We start from the raw sequence: 14,078 nt of genomic DNA, 5'->3' as shown, positions 1-14,078 counted from the left end.
CTGGGTTTCTTCTGTCCTAGTCCAATACTGCAATCAGTGTTCACTCTCTAATCCATATATTATTGAAATAGTTCTCATGATAGTAACATAGGAATGGAGACAAAAATCACTTTGGAAGAGTGGTGTAACATTTACTTTAAGCATAGGTGCTACAGTTTTGATTCTTCCCATGACATCCTTTCCTTCCAATACTTTGTTCTTCCATTGTGATAGTTAATTTAATACAGGAATAGGTCTTAGGAAAGTAGTATATTGCTTAGTTATGGGTGACTTTGGCTTTTATCCAAGATCAGAGAATTTGATATCCTTCAGATTATTTGGGCGTCAATACTTCAGCATGACCAATGACAATAAATTGTAGTCCAAAACTTTTGAGGCTATCAAATTCCTTGCCCTGTCTTAGTATCAAGAACTTTATTATTTTATAAAATGGCATATTTCTGAAAAAGATACCAGACGTTCTGATTTATGCTGCAATTTTATTCATATTTAGCTGAACGTAAATGGCATTCAATTTGGAAGCCCATAAAAATTAATGAAGCTTCAAATATAAATGCCATTGACTTCATTGATTCCATCAAAATATGGTCAACAGTAGATCAAACCTAATGAGACTTACTTTTCTGTAAGTTGTGTGGTTAATTAATGAAAGAATTTGCTTTTGTATGCCTCTCAATCCCAAGACTATGATACAAAATAAGAGAAACAATTAGCAAAAATCATAATTGTAATAAATACCAGCTCCACAAAAAACATGCATGTAAAGTAAAGTGAGTGTGCCAATGACTTAGCTCAGAGCACTTGAAGCAGTAACTTGGTTTTTCTATTTAGTTTTCTTCTTCTCTTATGATTCTCCTGTGCATGAGCCAGACTGGTATGGGAAACAACTATATGAAATAATACCTAGAATGGTTGGGAACAGATGCACCAAAGAGAAGACCAGCCACATGCCACCAACCTTTTTCTAACATGTCTTCCATCTTTGGAGGACCAATACATTTTCTCATAATAGAAAAAAAATCAGAAGCAAATGTGTTATGAAATGAAATGGTTTTGGCTGCTATAAGAAATAAAAAAGACAATTGTTTGTCAGTAACTTTGCACAAGTTCTTGAAATTCTTAGCTGTTTGGATTTCGCCTTATGAAACAGTATAAAATAATTATCTTTGATCTGTACTAGGCTTAAACTAAATTACTCTTCCATTCAAATTATTTGAAATTTATTCATTATTTATGGCATATATTATTTCCTGTTGGAAAAATTTGTGTTGTGAATCCTAAATATAACAGTCGGGTGCAAAACACTGACTCTTTGAAGTAGAGAGTAAGGGTTTTGACACCAAGAAGAATTTGACGAATTTGAAGTTCAAAACTCTGCAAAATTCATGGCATACTTAGGCATAGATGCCTTTCTTTTGGGAAAGTAAATTTATCTCTTGTATAATCTCCAGGCAAAATCACAAACCTAAGTTTGCATATACACATATAAAAACATACATCAAATACATCAGGAAAAGGAAACACTCAAGAACTGTGGAGAAAGGAAAGATCAAGTTCCTGCAGGTAGTCCCGTTCTCATAAAAACCAGGAGTGTCAATCTCTATTCAACCTCCATCCCAGATAGTTTTGATCTGACATGGAATAGAATAAATAGGCTTCTTGCTTTTCTCAGCAATCAATCATTATATAATGGATTCTTGTATAATGAGACATTGTTCTTGATATTCAGAAGAATGGCTATTCTGAAGAATGCTCATGGCCAATAGCCATTAATAATACTATTCTGCCTTATATGCTCTATCACAGGGATGTCAAAGTCAAGGCCCAGGGCTTGTGAGATGCTTAGATCTGGCCCACAGGGCCGCCCTGGAAATAGCAAAGGACTGGCCCATGATACCTCTGCCAGGGAAAACAGAGCTTGGGAGGGCCACCTGCGGGCTCTTGAGATCCGTTTTTGCTGGCAGAGAGTTGCAGGAAGCCATTGCAGCCGAAAATGAAGCTAAAGAGCTGTTTTTGCTGGCAGAGTGCTTGGGTCACCACAGGCGCCCCGGACATGAGTGATGTTGAGCTGGCCATGCCCCTCCTGGCCACGCCCCCTGCCCCCCCGAGTCAAACACAACCCTGATGTGGCCCTCAATGAAATTGAGTTTGATACCCCTGCTCTATCCCAACCTTTATTGAAAAGTATTCAGAAGCTTCATTTTGGAAACATTTTGGAAATGGTGGGATCAGAAGTGTTCTTTATTTTCCCAGAATATAGGATAGGAAACAATGATAAAAATGGACAAATTGCATAACAGTAGGCAAAATTTCCTAAGCTTTCACCTGAGTACACACAATAGAGTTCCCTTCACTGCAAGGAATTTAAACTCTAAATGAGTAGACAGTTGGACTCTGACCTATATGGCCCTTTCAGTTTCGGACTGATTATAGAGAGCGTATGACTTCCTTATTAAAACAACTTCACTGCGACACAATGATATCTGGATGCAGTTCAAAATGCTGCTGGACACAGAAAGCTTTATATGCTTTGGGACTGAGAAAGAATCATATCCTCTTTCATCGGATGAAATAATGATTCACTGATGACCTCTTTGTATTTATTATTCAGTGAAAGAATTCCACATATAACATAATGTGAAAGTGGCTTAGACAAATAAAACTGTAATACCATAACTCCATGAAATGTGACTGTAGTACATAGTTAATTCTGCTTCTTGTATTCCTCTAATACTTCTAACTGAAATGTTTTCATGAGTTAATTAAAAATAGATAAATAAATGAACTGTACACCGTCACATTAAAGTTTACAGTTATGAATTACAATTTGTTAGCAGCTTTTGAAGGGTCTCTGGAAATCATATGCAAGCATTGGGGAACAAATGGAATTGTGCATCCTTGTTCAGTGCCTCTTTGATTTTGTCTGTGGTTGAGTCGCTAAGGACTGGATGTTCTAATGAATATCAAATGAAAGCTGTTTTTCCTTGACTCCTTTTCAATCTCTTCACATCTCCTCTGCTAGGCCTGAAGAGAACGGCAAGATTTCTTTAACAGGTTGATTGAAAACATGAGTGAGAATAGTATTAAAAGAAAACAATTCTTATTGTCCAAAAAAACTGGGTTTGTGTGAAGTCTTCCAGAAAGCTAATCAAAAGTAATTGTAGCCAAATTTAATATGCTGAGTGGATTTAACTGCTAGTTCTTTATCTGGTTAAGTCTATTTTGTAAACACTACATATTGACTGCAACAATACAGATTCACTTGTACTGTTTGTCAGTTCCTGTGTGAACACCTCCATTCTATGTTAAATCCTTAGGATTTAAAATGTAGTGTTTCATTACTGTGAAGGCAAAGATGAATAAAAATAAAAAAGTAGTGTTATGATATGTGGGAAAGATTGGTTACATCTCTCTGAATATAATTTAACTATTGAATCAGATTTAATGATTTAAAACCTGCTGGTTAAAAGTTACTGCACTATAGCAAATTATTTTTTTATACAGTCATTATCATTACTATCAGTTAAACTATGTTTTCACATGCAGAAGTGTGTTTAAACAATCCCATTTACGATTTAATAATTTAATTTTGACAAACATCACCTTAGTCCATTACACAGAGTTTACTTTATGGGTGCGCTAATCACGACTCCAAAAGGTATTCTCAGTTGCTATAATCGTCCTAAGCAATTATTTGCTCAACTACAGTTAAGTAAGAGGAAGCAAGGTTCACACAACATGTTAAACAATCCTCATTAGCTAATGATCCAGCAGCCCACATCTGGATCACACATCTGTTTTGCCTGACTTTTTTTTTTTTTAAAAGAAAAAATTCTTCTCACGTAGCTGACTTTGCAACGGAACTTGCTCTTCAGCAGAACTATTTAAACCGAAACCATTTTTTCCGCACCGGTTTTTTTTTATTATTATTATTTTTTCTCTCCCCTCTTTGGATCTCAAAAAGTTCAGAAATGAGTGGTTTATGATGAAAGTGCTCCACCCAATCTTCACCCTGAACAGTGGGCACACAGACATCGCTATAATTAAAACCTTGGCAGGGTTGATTCACAGGAAAGACTGCTGGGGCGGGGGGGGAAAGGTTGCGCGGGGGGGGGGCGGAAGGGATGAGAGAAAAGAAGCGCGCGCTTGCGCGCTCCTGGCATCTTTCCATTTGGAGGAAGCTTTCAAAGCGGGAACGCTTGGCGAGGCTGAATGGGGAATCCTTCCCACCACCACCCAACCTCTGAAAACAGGAAGAAAGCCCCCCCCCACCCCCAAGACAATCCGGGGAAGACCCCGAGGAGGAGCTAAAGAGCCGCGGCATCGCTTGCCCTCCGCCCCTCCGTTTCGCGAGAGACGTCGAGTTCTGGTAACTTTCCGACCCGAAGTCGCCTCCCCGCCACCAGCCCCGAGGAGACGGAGCGGGAGAGGCGACTATCCGTAGCAAGCCCGGCTTTTTTTTTTTTTTTTTTAAAGGGGGGGGGGTTTGAGAGAAAAGAAGCAGAAAAGAAAAGAAGAAACCGAGCTCGGGGAGGCGAAAAGGAGGAAAGCCTTCGCGGTTCGGGAAGAGGCGGCGAACCTGCCTTTCTGCTGAACTCCCTCGCCTCGCCTCGCTTCTCGGGGCGGCGGAGGCTCCCGCTGCCCTTGTGCGCCTCGCGGCATGAAGCCGGGCGACGTCGTCTCCTAGCGGCCAGGGGAGGGGAGAAAAGTGCGGGGCGTTGCTCGGGCGCCACTCGGCAACAGCGCGACGCGGGAACTGTCCAACTTTTCAGCAGCGCAGTTTTTTGCCTGCCTCAACCTTCCCAAGCCGGGCGGCCGAGCGCGGGGAAGGAAAATAATAATAATAAAAAAGGGTCGCGGCTACGGCTGGAGCGGCCGAGGGAGCGAGCGAGCGAGTGAGTGCGGCTGCCGGGGAAGAAGCCTGCCGCCGCCTCCCCGACCTGCGCGAAGAGCCACCACCATCCGCAGCGGTGCCTTCTCTTCAGCCCTGCTGCCCCGACCGCCAAAGCATGGAAGCTGAAGAGAACCGCCCCAGCCTGACCGAACCGGCGCCCGGCGGCGGCGGCGGCGGCGGCGGCGGTGGCGGTAGTGAGAAACTGCCGGCTCCCAAGCATCTTTGGCGCCACGAGCACCACTGCCGCTACCAGCTCCGGCAGCAGCACCACTTCCTCGTGCACCAGCCGCAGGCGCCCCAGAACCAGCCGCCGCCGCCTCCTCCTCTCCCGCCGCCGCCTTCGCCACCCCCTGCTTCTCTCCCTCCAGCCTCGCGGGGTCGCGTCGTCGGGGGCGGCGGCGGCGGCAGGGTGAGGCATCGCGGCTATTCGGACACGGAGCGCTACCTCTACTGCCGAGCCATGGACCGCGCGTCCTTCGCGCTGGAGACCGGCCACCGGCCCGGCTTGAAGAAATCCAGGATGTCCTGGCCCTCGTCCTTCCAAGGCTTCAGACGGTACGCGGGAAGGGCGAGGGCGAGGGGGAAAGGGGGCTCTGCGCGGCGGCGGCGGCCGGGGCCATTTCACTTGCCCTCCGCCATCCTTTCCTTTCCGACAGGTGAGGGGAGAAGTCCGGGAGGGAGGGTGGAAGCGTGCAGATGAGCCAGGCAAGGGAGGCTTGCCAGGAACCGGGCGCTGGGAGGTCAGAGCGCTGTGAAGGAGAAGCGGATTCCAGACCCCGCGGAAGACGTGCCGGAACTGGGTGGAATCGTTAGAGCTGCTTGTTGGCGCCGGGCATCTGGACGTGATCTGTAGGCAGCTGCTGTGCCTTGATCTTTTTTCTTTTTGCCCAAAGCAGGCCGACTTTAAAAGAGAAAAGGAGAGAGAAAGAAAAAAAAAAAAAGCAAGGGAACACTCTTCCTTTTGCTCTGCAAACACAAAACAAAACTACCCATGTCTATATATGGCACGCATGGGTGCTTGTACGTGTGTACGTGTGTATTAAAAACTGGATATGAGTAACCGGGTCTGAGTGTGAAACAATAATCATCTCCTCCAGATCACTCGTGTTATGAATATATTACCAGGGTAGCATTACAAGCTTTTCATCAATCTGCTACCGTCCAGATGTGTCTGCTGTAGTGTCCCTCCTCCCCCGAAACCACAGCCATTGGCACCGAATTGAAAAAAGCAGGATTAAAATCTCACACTTGGCAGCAAATCTGCAGTAAGGGCTTTCTGTATTCTTCCTCTTTCCTCCTCACTTTCCTCAGAGGCATAAGTAGTATGTTGCTTTATTTTATTTTATTTTTATTTTGTAAAAATCCAATAATCATTTGCTTTCTTTGCTTTAGTCAACATTCTAGAAGTTAAAGCTTTAAAATACCACCCCTCCCCACCAAAATGAAGTGACTGCAGCTTGATGGATAAGCACACAGCTGGTCTTTCTTGGAGGCTATTAGTTGATTTAGAGGAAAAGGCACGGAGAAAGTGAGTCAGAGGTTGTAGTTGTTGCAGAAATATAGTAGCTGATAGAGCAGAGGGTGACATCACTCTTTAAGGAAAACTTCCTTTGGCAATCAGCAAAGAGCTGCTAGTGGCATTACCTAATTTTGCTTGAAGTGTGCAGAACTATATCATTTTCATTTACATATGTTATAAAGAAGTGATGTGGGGGGGGGGAAATCTCACTTTAGTATTTGCTCTAAATTCTTCAAAATCTGGGTTAGTATGCTCTAGCTAAGGACTGTAGTACAAATATCAGATTTTGTTATGCGCCACATCTCAGTCTAACTACAAATAATCTTGTCCACAGTGTTGTCATTGTGCTGTTCTTGAAAAGAAGGAAGCAGTGACCAGAATCAATTATGTTGAATATTTCCACAGTCTTCATTATCATTTTGGAGATGAACCATCACTTAGTGCAAATGCTACAGATAACTATTAATGTCATTTTTCTTTCTCTTTAACAGGAATTACACAATAGAACAACTGTGGTTTTAAACTTTCCTACAATTATTTTGCTAGAAGGTAAACAATTCACGTGGAGCTTCCAGCATTAGTGATTTATGGGGTCTTCTGTTATGCCAATGAGTCAGTAACAGGCTTCATGTGACCCCAATAATGGCTGGATAATGGTAGACAGTTCTCTAGGTGTAGTGGGAAAGTGACCTTATGAAGCATAGATGCCAAGGTAGATTATACTGGCAAACGTGGTCCTCTTTCAGTTCTCTTTATTCTATTGGGACTTACTGGGATAGGATATGCAGATTTCATATGTACTGTGGTGGAAATTTATGGAACAGAAATGATAAGCTTACAAATTCATGCTTTGAAGAAAATATTGGTATTGTTTTCAGTGGATGATTATAAAGGATGAGGAATTGAAAAATGAAAAAGCATTAATTTGGATTCATATTTAGTCATATTTAAAGAAAGCCCACGTGAATCAAAGGCACTTAATGCATACCCATATTAAGTCCAACGTATTTGAATTGCTTTTTTAAAAAAATTCTGGTACTCTTTTTTTTTAAAGAAAAAAACTTCTTTCTAGTTCTGTCTTCTTTATTAGAACTTGGTAATAAGAATGTGATACTAATTTATTCATAACTACAATAGACATATTAATATTAATGAACCTAATCTAAGAATGAGTAAATTTGGTTGCAATCTCAGTTCCTTTTACAAATAACCATGTTTCGCCAGTGCACCATCTATCTGATATTTCCTACTGCCTGATCTTCAGTTGCACTTATATAATCATGCTTGTTTTATTTGAAAAGGAGCTATATTGCAAAATATTTTGTTCTTGTATTTTGGAGGAAAATGATCTAATGTGACATTTCGGTCTCTGAAACACAAGACATTTCTATCAAGCATAATCAAAACAATCTAAAAATATGGAGGTCTTCAGAGACTTTAAATGTAATATAAAACAGGGCATTTTCAACCTGGCAAGATTTAAATTAGAAAAAGTACATTTTGAACTATTTTACAAGTTAATATAGTCTAAATTGTAAATATATCTCATAAAAAGTTAACTTATTAAAATTTATGCCATTTTTTAAAAAAAATTTTAAAAATTATGAATAAGCTTTTAAAACATTTGTAATGTGTATTTTAAATCAGTTTCAAAAGTCCAAATGTTAGCGTTCAATGAATTTAAAGACTTAGAAGATCTTAATATTCAAATGATACAAATACTTTAGGATACAGTGATTTTGTATCAGACAAATACTGATTATGTCAGTTTGTGCACAATGAAATCAAATGTAAGCCCTTTGTATATTCTTAATGATCATATAATGATATATGAACATCATCATAGGAGTTTTAAAGCACTTATATTATGGAATGTATGAAGCAGGCTTTTGATTATACAAATTAATATGAGTGAGTTCAAAACATTCTTCATTTTATTCACACAAAATCATTTCATGTTGGAAAGTATTTGGTAGAGAGAAAGTTGCTGAAAGTAAGTGAGCAGTCTCAGCTTAATATAAATAAGTTTGCATTCATATTTGAACATATGAAAACTTGTTAAATTTGCACTGAATGAAATATATTAAATCTATGATTTTTATAGCACACATTTATCTTAGTGGGGATGTTAAATGCATAATTTCTTAACAAATTTACGGTAGGTATTTAAAAATTAGAAATTGTAATGCAGTCAAGCATGCAGCTGTGCTAAGAAGTAAAGTCTAGTCTATTGTTAAGTGGTAATTACAATACATATAAAATGGCCATAATACTGTTTTTGATTTTGTTTTATTGGCATCCCCTTTGAAAGTACTGATTAAACCCTCCATTCTGGTTTCTCACTTAAAATATAAATGGCTGACCTAGAACAACAATCTGTAAAGTGTCTAATATGGCTTTAAAAAAAAATTTCAATATAGTTTAGACGTTGAAAGAACTGGCATTGAACAGTGTGCATCTTGTGTAGAAAGAAATTGCTTCAATACAGTTACATGAGGTGGTTGTTATGGAAAAATTTGGAGGTAGGAATGCTATTATGCTGCCTTGAGATTCTGGAAATAACATGGTATATAAATCTAACAGCAACAACAGCTATAACAACAAACCAATAACAAAGCACCAAACAGTGCTATCTCAAGGATATATGGCACCCTTAGGCCACATTAACTAATATTATCACCTCTCACTAATATGAGGAGTTGCATTTTTAGAATGGTTTGGAAAAAGGATTGGCATTGGCAGCGCTTGGGTTTTGGAATCCTAGGGCAGAGCCTACTTTGCCTTAGCCTAAAGCTGATCCTGCAAACAAGAATAATGGCAATTAATCAAAATTATTAAGCACGCATCTAGAAAAGGAGCAAAGAATCAAGTCCTTTATTGGAATGAAAAGTCTTCCAAATTGGATTCTGTAGAGAAGGCCTGGTCTTCTAGACTACAAGTTGCCTTGCAGCAAGATGGGCAGCAAACAAATTTAATAAATAAAAAATAAATAAAATTACTGTGGGATGATCCTGTCCACACATTTGGGAATTCTCATTGGGTCAGACCTTAGTTTAATCTGTGGTTATAGGGGCTATTATCTTGAAATCAACATAGATTGAGGGAGGACTATATTTAGAAACCGTGGATCTTGGAGCTAATGTAAAAGTAGACTCATTTACTTCTAAGATGTGTGCAAAAGGACTGAAAATTTCATTTTAAAAAATTAGTTCGGAGTGTCTCTTTCACTGGCCAGCTGGCTCTTTTTCATCATTATGATTCATTTTCCATTCTGTGAAAGATCCAAAAACAGTTTTGTTTACATCACATATTCAGTTCAACATTTAATTTTCACTTTAACAAATAATAAATATAGGTGGAAATGTTAATGAGATTACCTTTTTTCTTACTTCGTACAGAAATTCCCAAGGCTTGAAAGTAGAATATTCTGATCAGATCAGCCTACATTTTGTTACTCATGCATATTTTTGCTGGTAGCAGTAAGTCTAGCAAAGTAAATATTATATCAACAGAAAACCCTTTAATTCTCTGATGGGCAAGATAAGATCTGTGCCTAACAATATGGATGTTTATTCAGAAATAAATCCCACTGTGATCTATGGGGCTGTTCCAAGTGTATAGTGAATGCAACCATTTCTATACGTGCCTTCAAATATTGATTCCTGTCAAATTTTGGGGAAATGGTTTGATACTCTCTCCTTCCTAGGGCTGAGAGGGAGTGACTAGCCCAAAGTCACCCAACTGCCTTCAAGCCTAAGATGGAACTAGAACTCATGGCCTCTCTTTTCTAGCCTGATGTTTTAACAATGACATCAAACTGGCTCTTGATTGCAACGTAGCTGTGCCTTTAGATAAAGTTTGATTCCCAGCAGAAACATAATCAGCAGGGAACTGAAATGCCTGTTAAAGTCTCAGTTTTTTTCTTAAGTTTATGCAACCTTTTTAAAAAATAGTCTGGAACTAGGTCATGTAAACTATAGCCATCAGCTAATGAACCTACCCATGTTTGCAAGAACGATTTACAAAGAAAAAATATTTTAAAGGAGGCAAATTTGTGGCTGATATTCCAGCCATATTTGTACAGGTTACATGCTAAGCCAGTGTGTGACAAGAATATAACATTAAATATTAATAATATACCCTATTAAGTGCAGGGCTTATACCAAAGCTTTGCTGAGAAAAAAACCCCAGTAAATGTCATCTCCCTAGTTTGGGAAGTTTAAAATCCAATTGGCAAACATGAATATGGTTCCAACTTAAGACTAAAACCTTTACAGCAATACTCATAATCCTGGTTGCTGTTTTCTACTTTTTTTGTGATACTGAACGTATCCCTTGAAAAATAAAAACATTGAGTTGACATAAATGTTTTATCTCAATCTGAAGTAGATTGTATGTTGAATATGCAGTTGCTGCTCTTTGCAACTTGGATTGTATGGCTTTTATTTAATGTATTCTTTATATTATTTTAAATGCTTTGTAAAAAGATTTTTTTTCTTTCTTTCTTTTCTTTTCAATTTGATTTATATGCCGCCCTTCTCCGGAGACTCAGGGCGGCTTACAGTGCATTAAGCAATAGCCTTCATACTTTTGTATATTTATACAAAGTCAGCTTATTGCCCCCACAAACTGGGTCCTCATTTAACCTACCTTAGAAAGGATGGAAGGCTGAGTCAACCTTGAGCCTTGGAGAGATTCGAACCAGCAGTAAATTGCAGGCAGCTGTGTTAATAACAGGGTGCTTTAAACCACTGTAGTACCAAGGCTCTTCCCATCACTTTCCTTTTTTGGAAAGTGATGGGAAGTCCTGAAGACTAAAATACAAATTTATTTCTTGAATGAAACCAAGAATGAGGTAGAAGACATTTCAGAACATTTGTCCTACCCTTTAGATTGGAAACAGCAGACAATATCTATAAATGATATTGAAAGGTGGAAGTTATACCACAATGGGTGCAGATACCTACTTGGCATTACAGTAGCACAGAGAAGGGCCATAGTTGTGATCTTGTCTTTGCAGTGCTACTGAAAAGATTATGGGTGACCACAGGTACTTCAGCATAATTTTAGTGATTCTTCATATAGCCCAGGTATCAACAAAATAAACATAATTTTTTCAGAGGTTCCTACTTTCTAAACTTTGAGCAATGTCTCTTAGAAATATTTATTTGGAGGAATTGGCTGAATTCCTCTGTCAATTCCTTTGAAGGAAAAGAGGTCCCCACCACCTGAAGACATCGGCAGAACCATCAAATCATCAGTCAGAACCCATAACTTTATATTCCAAAGTTTTGCCATCATGATAAAATTTTGCAGCATCTACTGCACAAGAACATTCTTTTGGTCTCTCTCTGCCTAATGAATAGGGAGATGTCCCAAATGCTGACTATGTACTTATTCTGCATAATAAGGTACATGGCTTGAATCTGGCTTGGTAACTGATCGATTAGACAAAAATATAACACGTATATTGGAGCCAGGCTCCCCATGTAATAACTTGACTGTTGCATTCTTCAGCAGTTGCAGCTTCCAACCTCAGCTCAACAGTAATCCCATAGGGATCTCATTATAACAATCTAAGAGAGAGATTACTAATCTATGGACAGTTGTTCCCGTTCAGGAATGGAGACAATTAGCATACCCCTTAACTAGCAGAAAAAGAGAAAAAGCCCTCTATCTTCAGCCCACCAGGTTACAGCTGCTGCACTCTGGATGAAATGTGATGGATGCTTTATTGCTCATACCTGTATTTAAGACCAGCTGTGTATTTTTATATATTTCCATTAACTTGAAGCAAGAATCAGTTTTGGTATTTCTCAATTTAAAGACTACCTTAAAGCTGTGTCAGAATATATGCATTTTTCTCCATTATGAGTAGTTCACCAGCATTTCAGGACATGTTAGGGTGTACTGGTGTTCCTATGGCCAAGCAAAACTAATAAAGTGATAAGGCTTGTGAAAACTGGCTTGTTCACTTGAGGATTATATGTACAGATGCCAGCCTTTCTATTAGCCTTTCTTAGCCTGATTCCCTCCAGATGGGTTGGTTACAATATAATCTGCAGAGTTCCCAAAAGACATGCCATGGGATTAAAACCCTCCTGGCTGAAGAGTCTTAGAAGACTTCTTTCAGTATATACAGTAATAGCCATTATAAAGTAGTACATGGTTTTAAAATAAAATGTAACATGAAATTAATGTTAATACAGATTCAAATAAAATGGTAGATGTCTGTCTGTCCGTCCATCTATCCATCTGTTGTGGCCCAGCGGGCGGTGGATCTGGCAGCAGATTCAGACAGTGAGGAAGTTGGGGAGAAACATGGGCCAGTCCTGGAGTCTGGGGAAAGCTCTGATGAGGGCTCTGCGTCAGGCAGAGAGGGAGTCAGGGCCATATGCCAGTTATCAGCTGCCCTCAGAGTCAGGTATCAGTGAGGCAGATGAACAGCTGGAGCCTGTTCCCAGTGTGCGTATGCACAGAGTTGCCAGACAAAGGGAACAGCTAAAGAACAAGGGTCGACTTGGGAGTAAAGCCACAGGTGGACGATGAATGGCCCCTCCCAGAGGGAATAAAAGGAGTTAGGGTTAGGGGAGTGGAGTGGAGTTTGCAGGAGACAAGTTAGTTCTTTCCAGCATTCTTGCCAAGTATTGTGGCATCTGAAAGATATCGGCCTGGCCACTCTCCAAGCCTGATAAAGGTCAGTAATTGTGAACTATCTTGAAAGACTGTGAGAGAGGAAAGACTTTGCTGGAGAGGAATTCACTGTAAATTAAATAAAAGGGGTTTATCAGGACGAGTCCTTGGCTTTGTGCTGCTGGAGAAACCTAGATCAGAACACTATCTATCTATCTATCTATCTATCTATCTATCTATCTATCTATCTATCTATCTATCTATCTATCTATCTATCTATTTCCTATTTACCTATCTAATCCCTCCTTTGAAATTGTTCAGTAGTTTTCTACCCTAAACAAGCATGTGTTTATCAATGTTGCACTGCACAAATATTGTTTGCATTCACTCATAATATACTAAAAAAAACACAACTAGATTACAAATGCTTCTTGAAATCATTAATGCAAGCAGGACAAATTTATGGATTAAAATATCTTCAGTGATTAAATGGTAGACTTTAATGTCTTTTTATTAAGAAAAGTATTATAGCTTCCAGCTGAAATATGCATAATATTTATAAAATATATTTAAAAATATAAATGTGTTTATAGTATAGTAAATATAGATTTAAAAAATAAATATTTATGTCATTGGAAGCAAAATATTAAACATTTATTAAAACAGCTTTAAGAGCACCTGCATTATGATACTGCAATTTAGCAGAAATACAAGCCTTTGGGTGCAGGTACAGTATATGTTGCTTGAAATGTAAAATGAGATTATTTGTTGGATTATTTGATTGTCATTAAGTTGGTTTCATCTCTTAACAACCACATAGATTTTCTCCTTGACAATTTGTTCCTGACCTGGTCCTTCAGGTCTTCCCATGGTTCACCCATCAATGCTGTAACTGAGTCTATCCTTGCTGCTGGTCATCCGATTCCTTTTTCTTCCACTTTCCAGCTTTCTCCAGAAAGCTGAGGGTTTTTTTTTCACATAATGTGTTCAAAGTAAGATAATTTGAACCTACCATAGTCATTTGTGCCTTGA

General features: G+C 39.3%; 1 protein-coding gene across 3 annotated transcripts in view; it reads left to right on the top strand.

Moving 5' to 3' along the window:
* Window positions 1–14,078, top strand: part of PDE4D (phosphodiesterase 4D) — a 706,231-nt gene that overhangs the window by 247,544 nt on the left and 444,609 nt on the right. Inside the window, exon 1 of one of the 3 annotated variants that reach the window (XM_034440942.3) lies at window positions 4,318–5,449. The exons of the other annotated variants lie outside the window; for them this stretch is intronic. Within the exon in view, the coding sequence (XP_034296833.2) occupies window positions 5,010–5,449 (440 nt within the window). The 5' untranslated portion in view covers window positions 4,318–5,009. Of the gene's footprint in view, window positions 1–4,317; window positions 5,450–14,078 lie in introns of those variants that run through there. 3 annotated transcript variants of the gene reach the window in all.

The sequence above is a fragment of the Pantherophis guttatus genome, chromosome 2 (genome assembly GCF_059756535.1).
Source record: "Pantherophis guttatus breed Tessera chromosome 2, ASM5975653v1, whole genome shotgun sequence".
In the NCBI taxonomy this organism is placed as follows: Eukaryota; Metazoa; Chordata; class Lepidosauria; order Squamata; family Colubridae; genus Pantherophis; species Pantherophis guttatus.
This window is presented reverse-complemented; position numbering and strand designations above follow the sequence as displayed.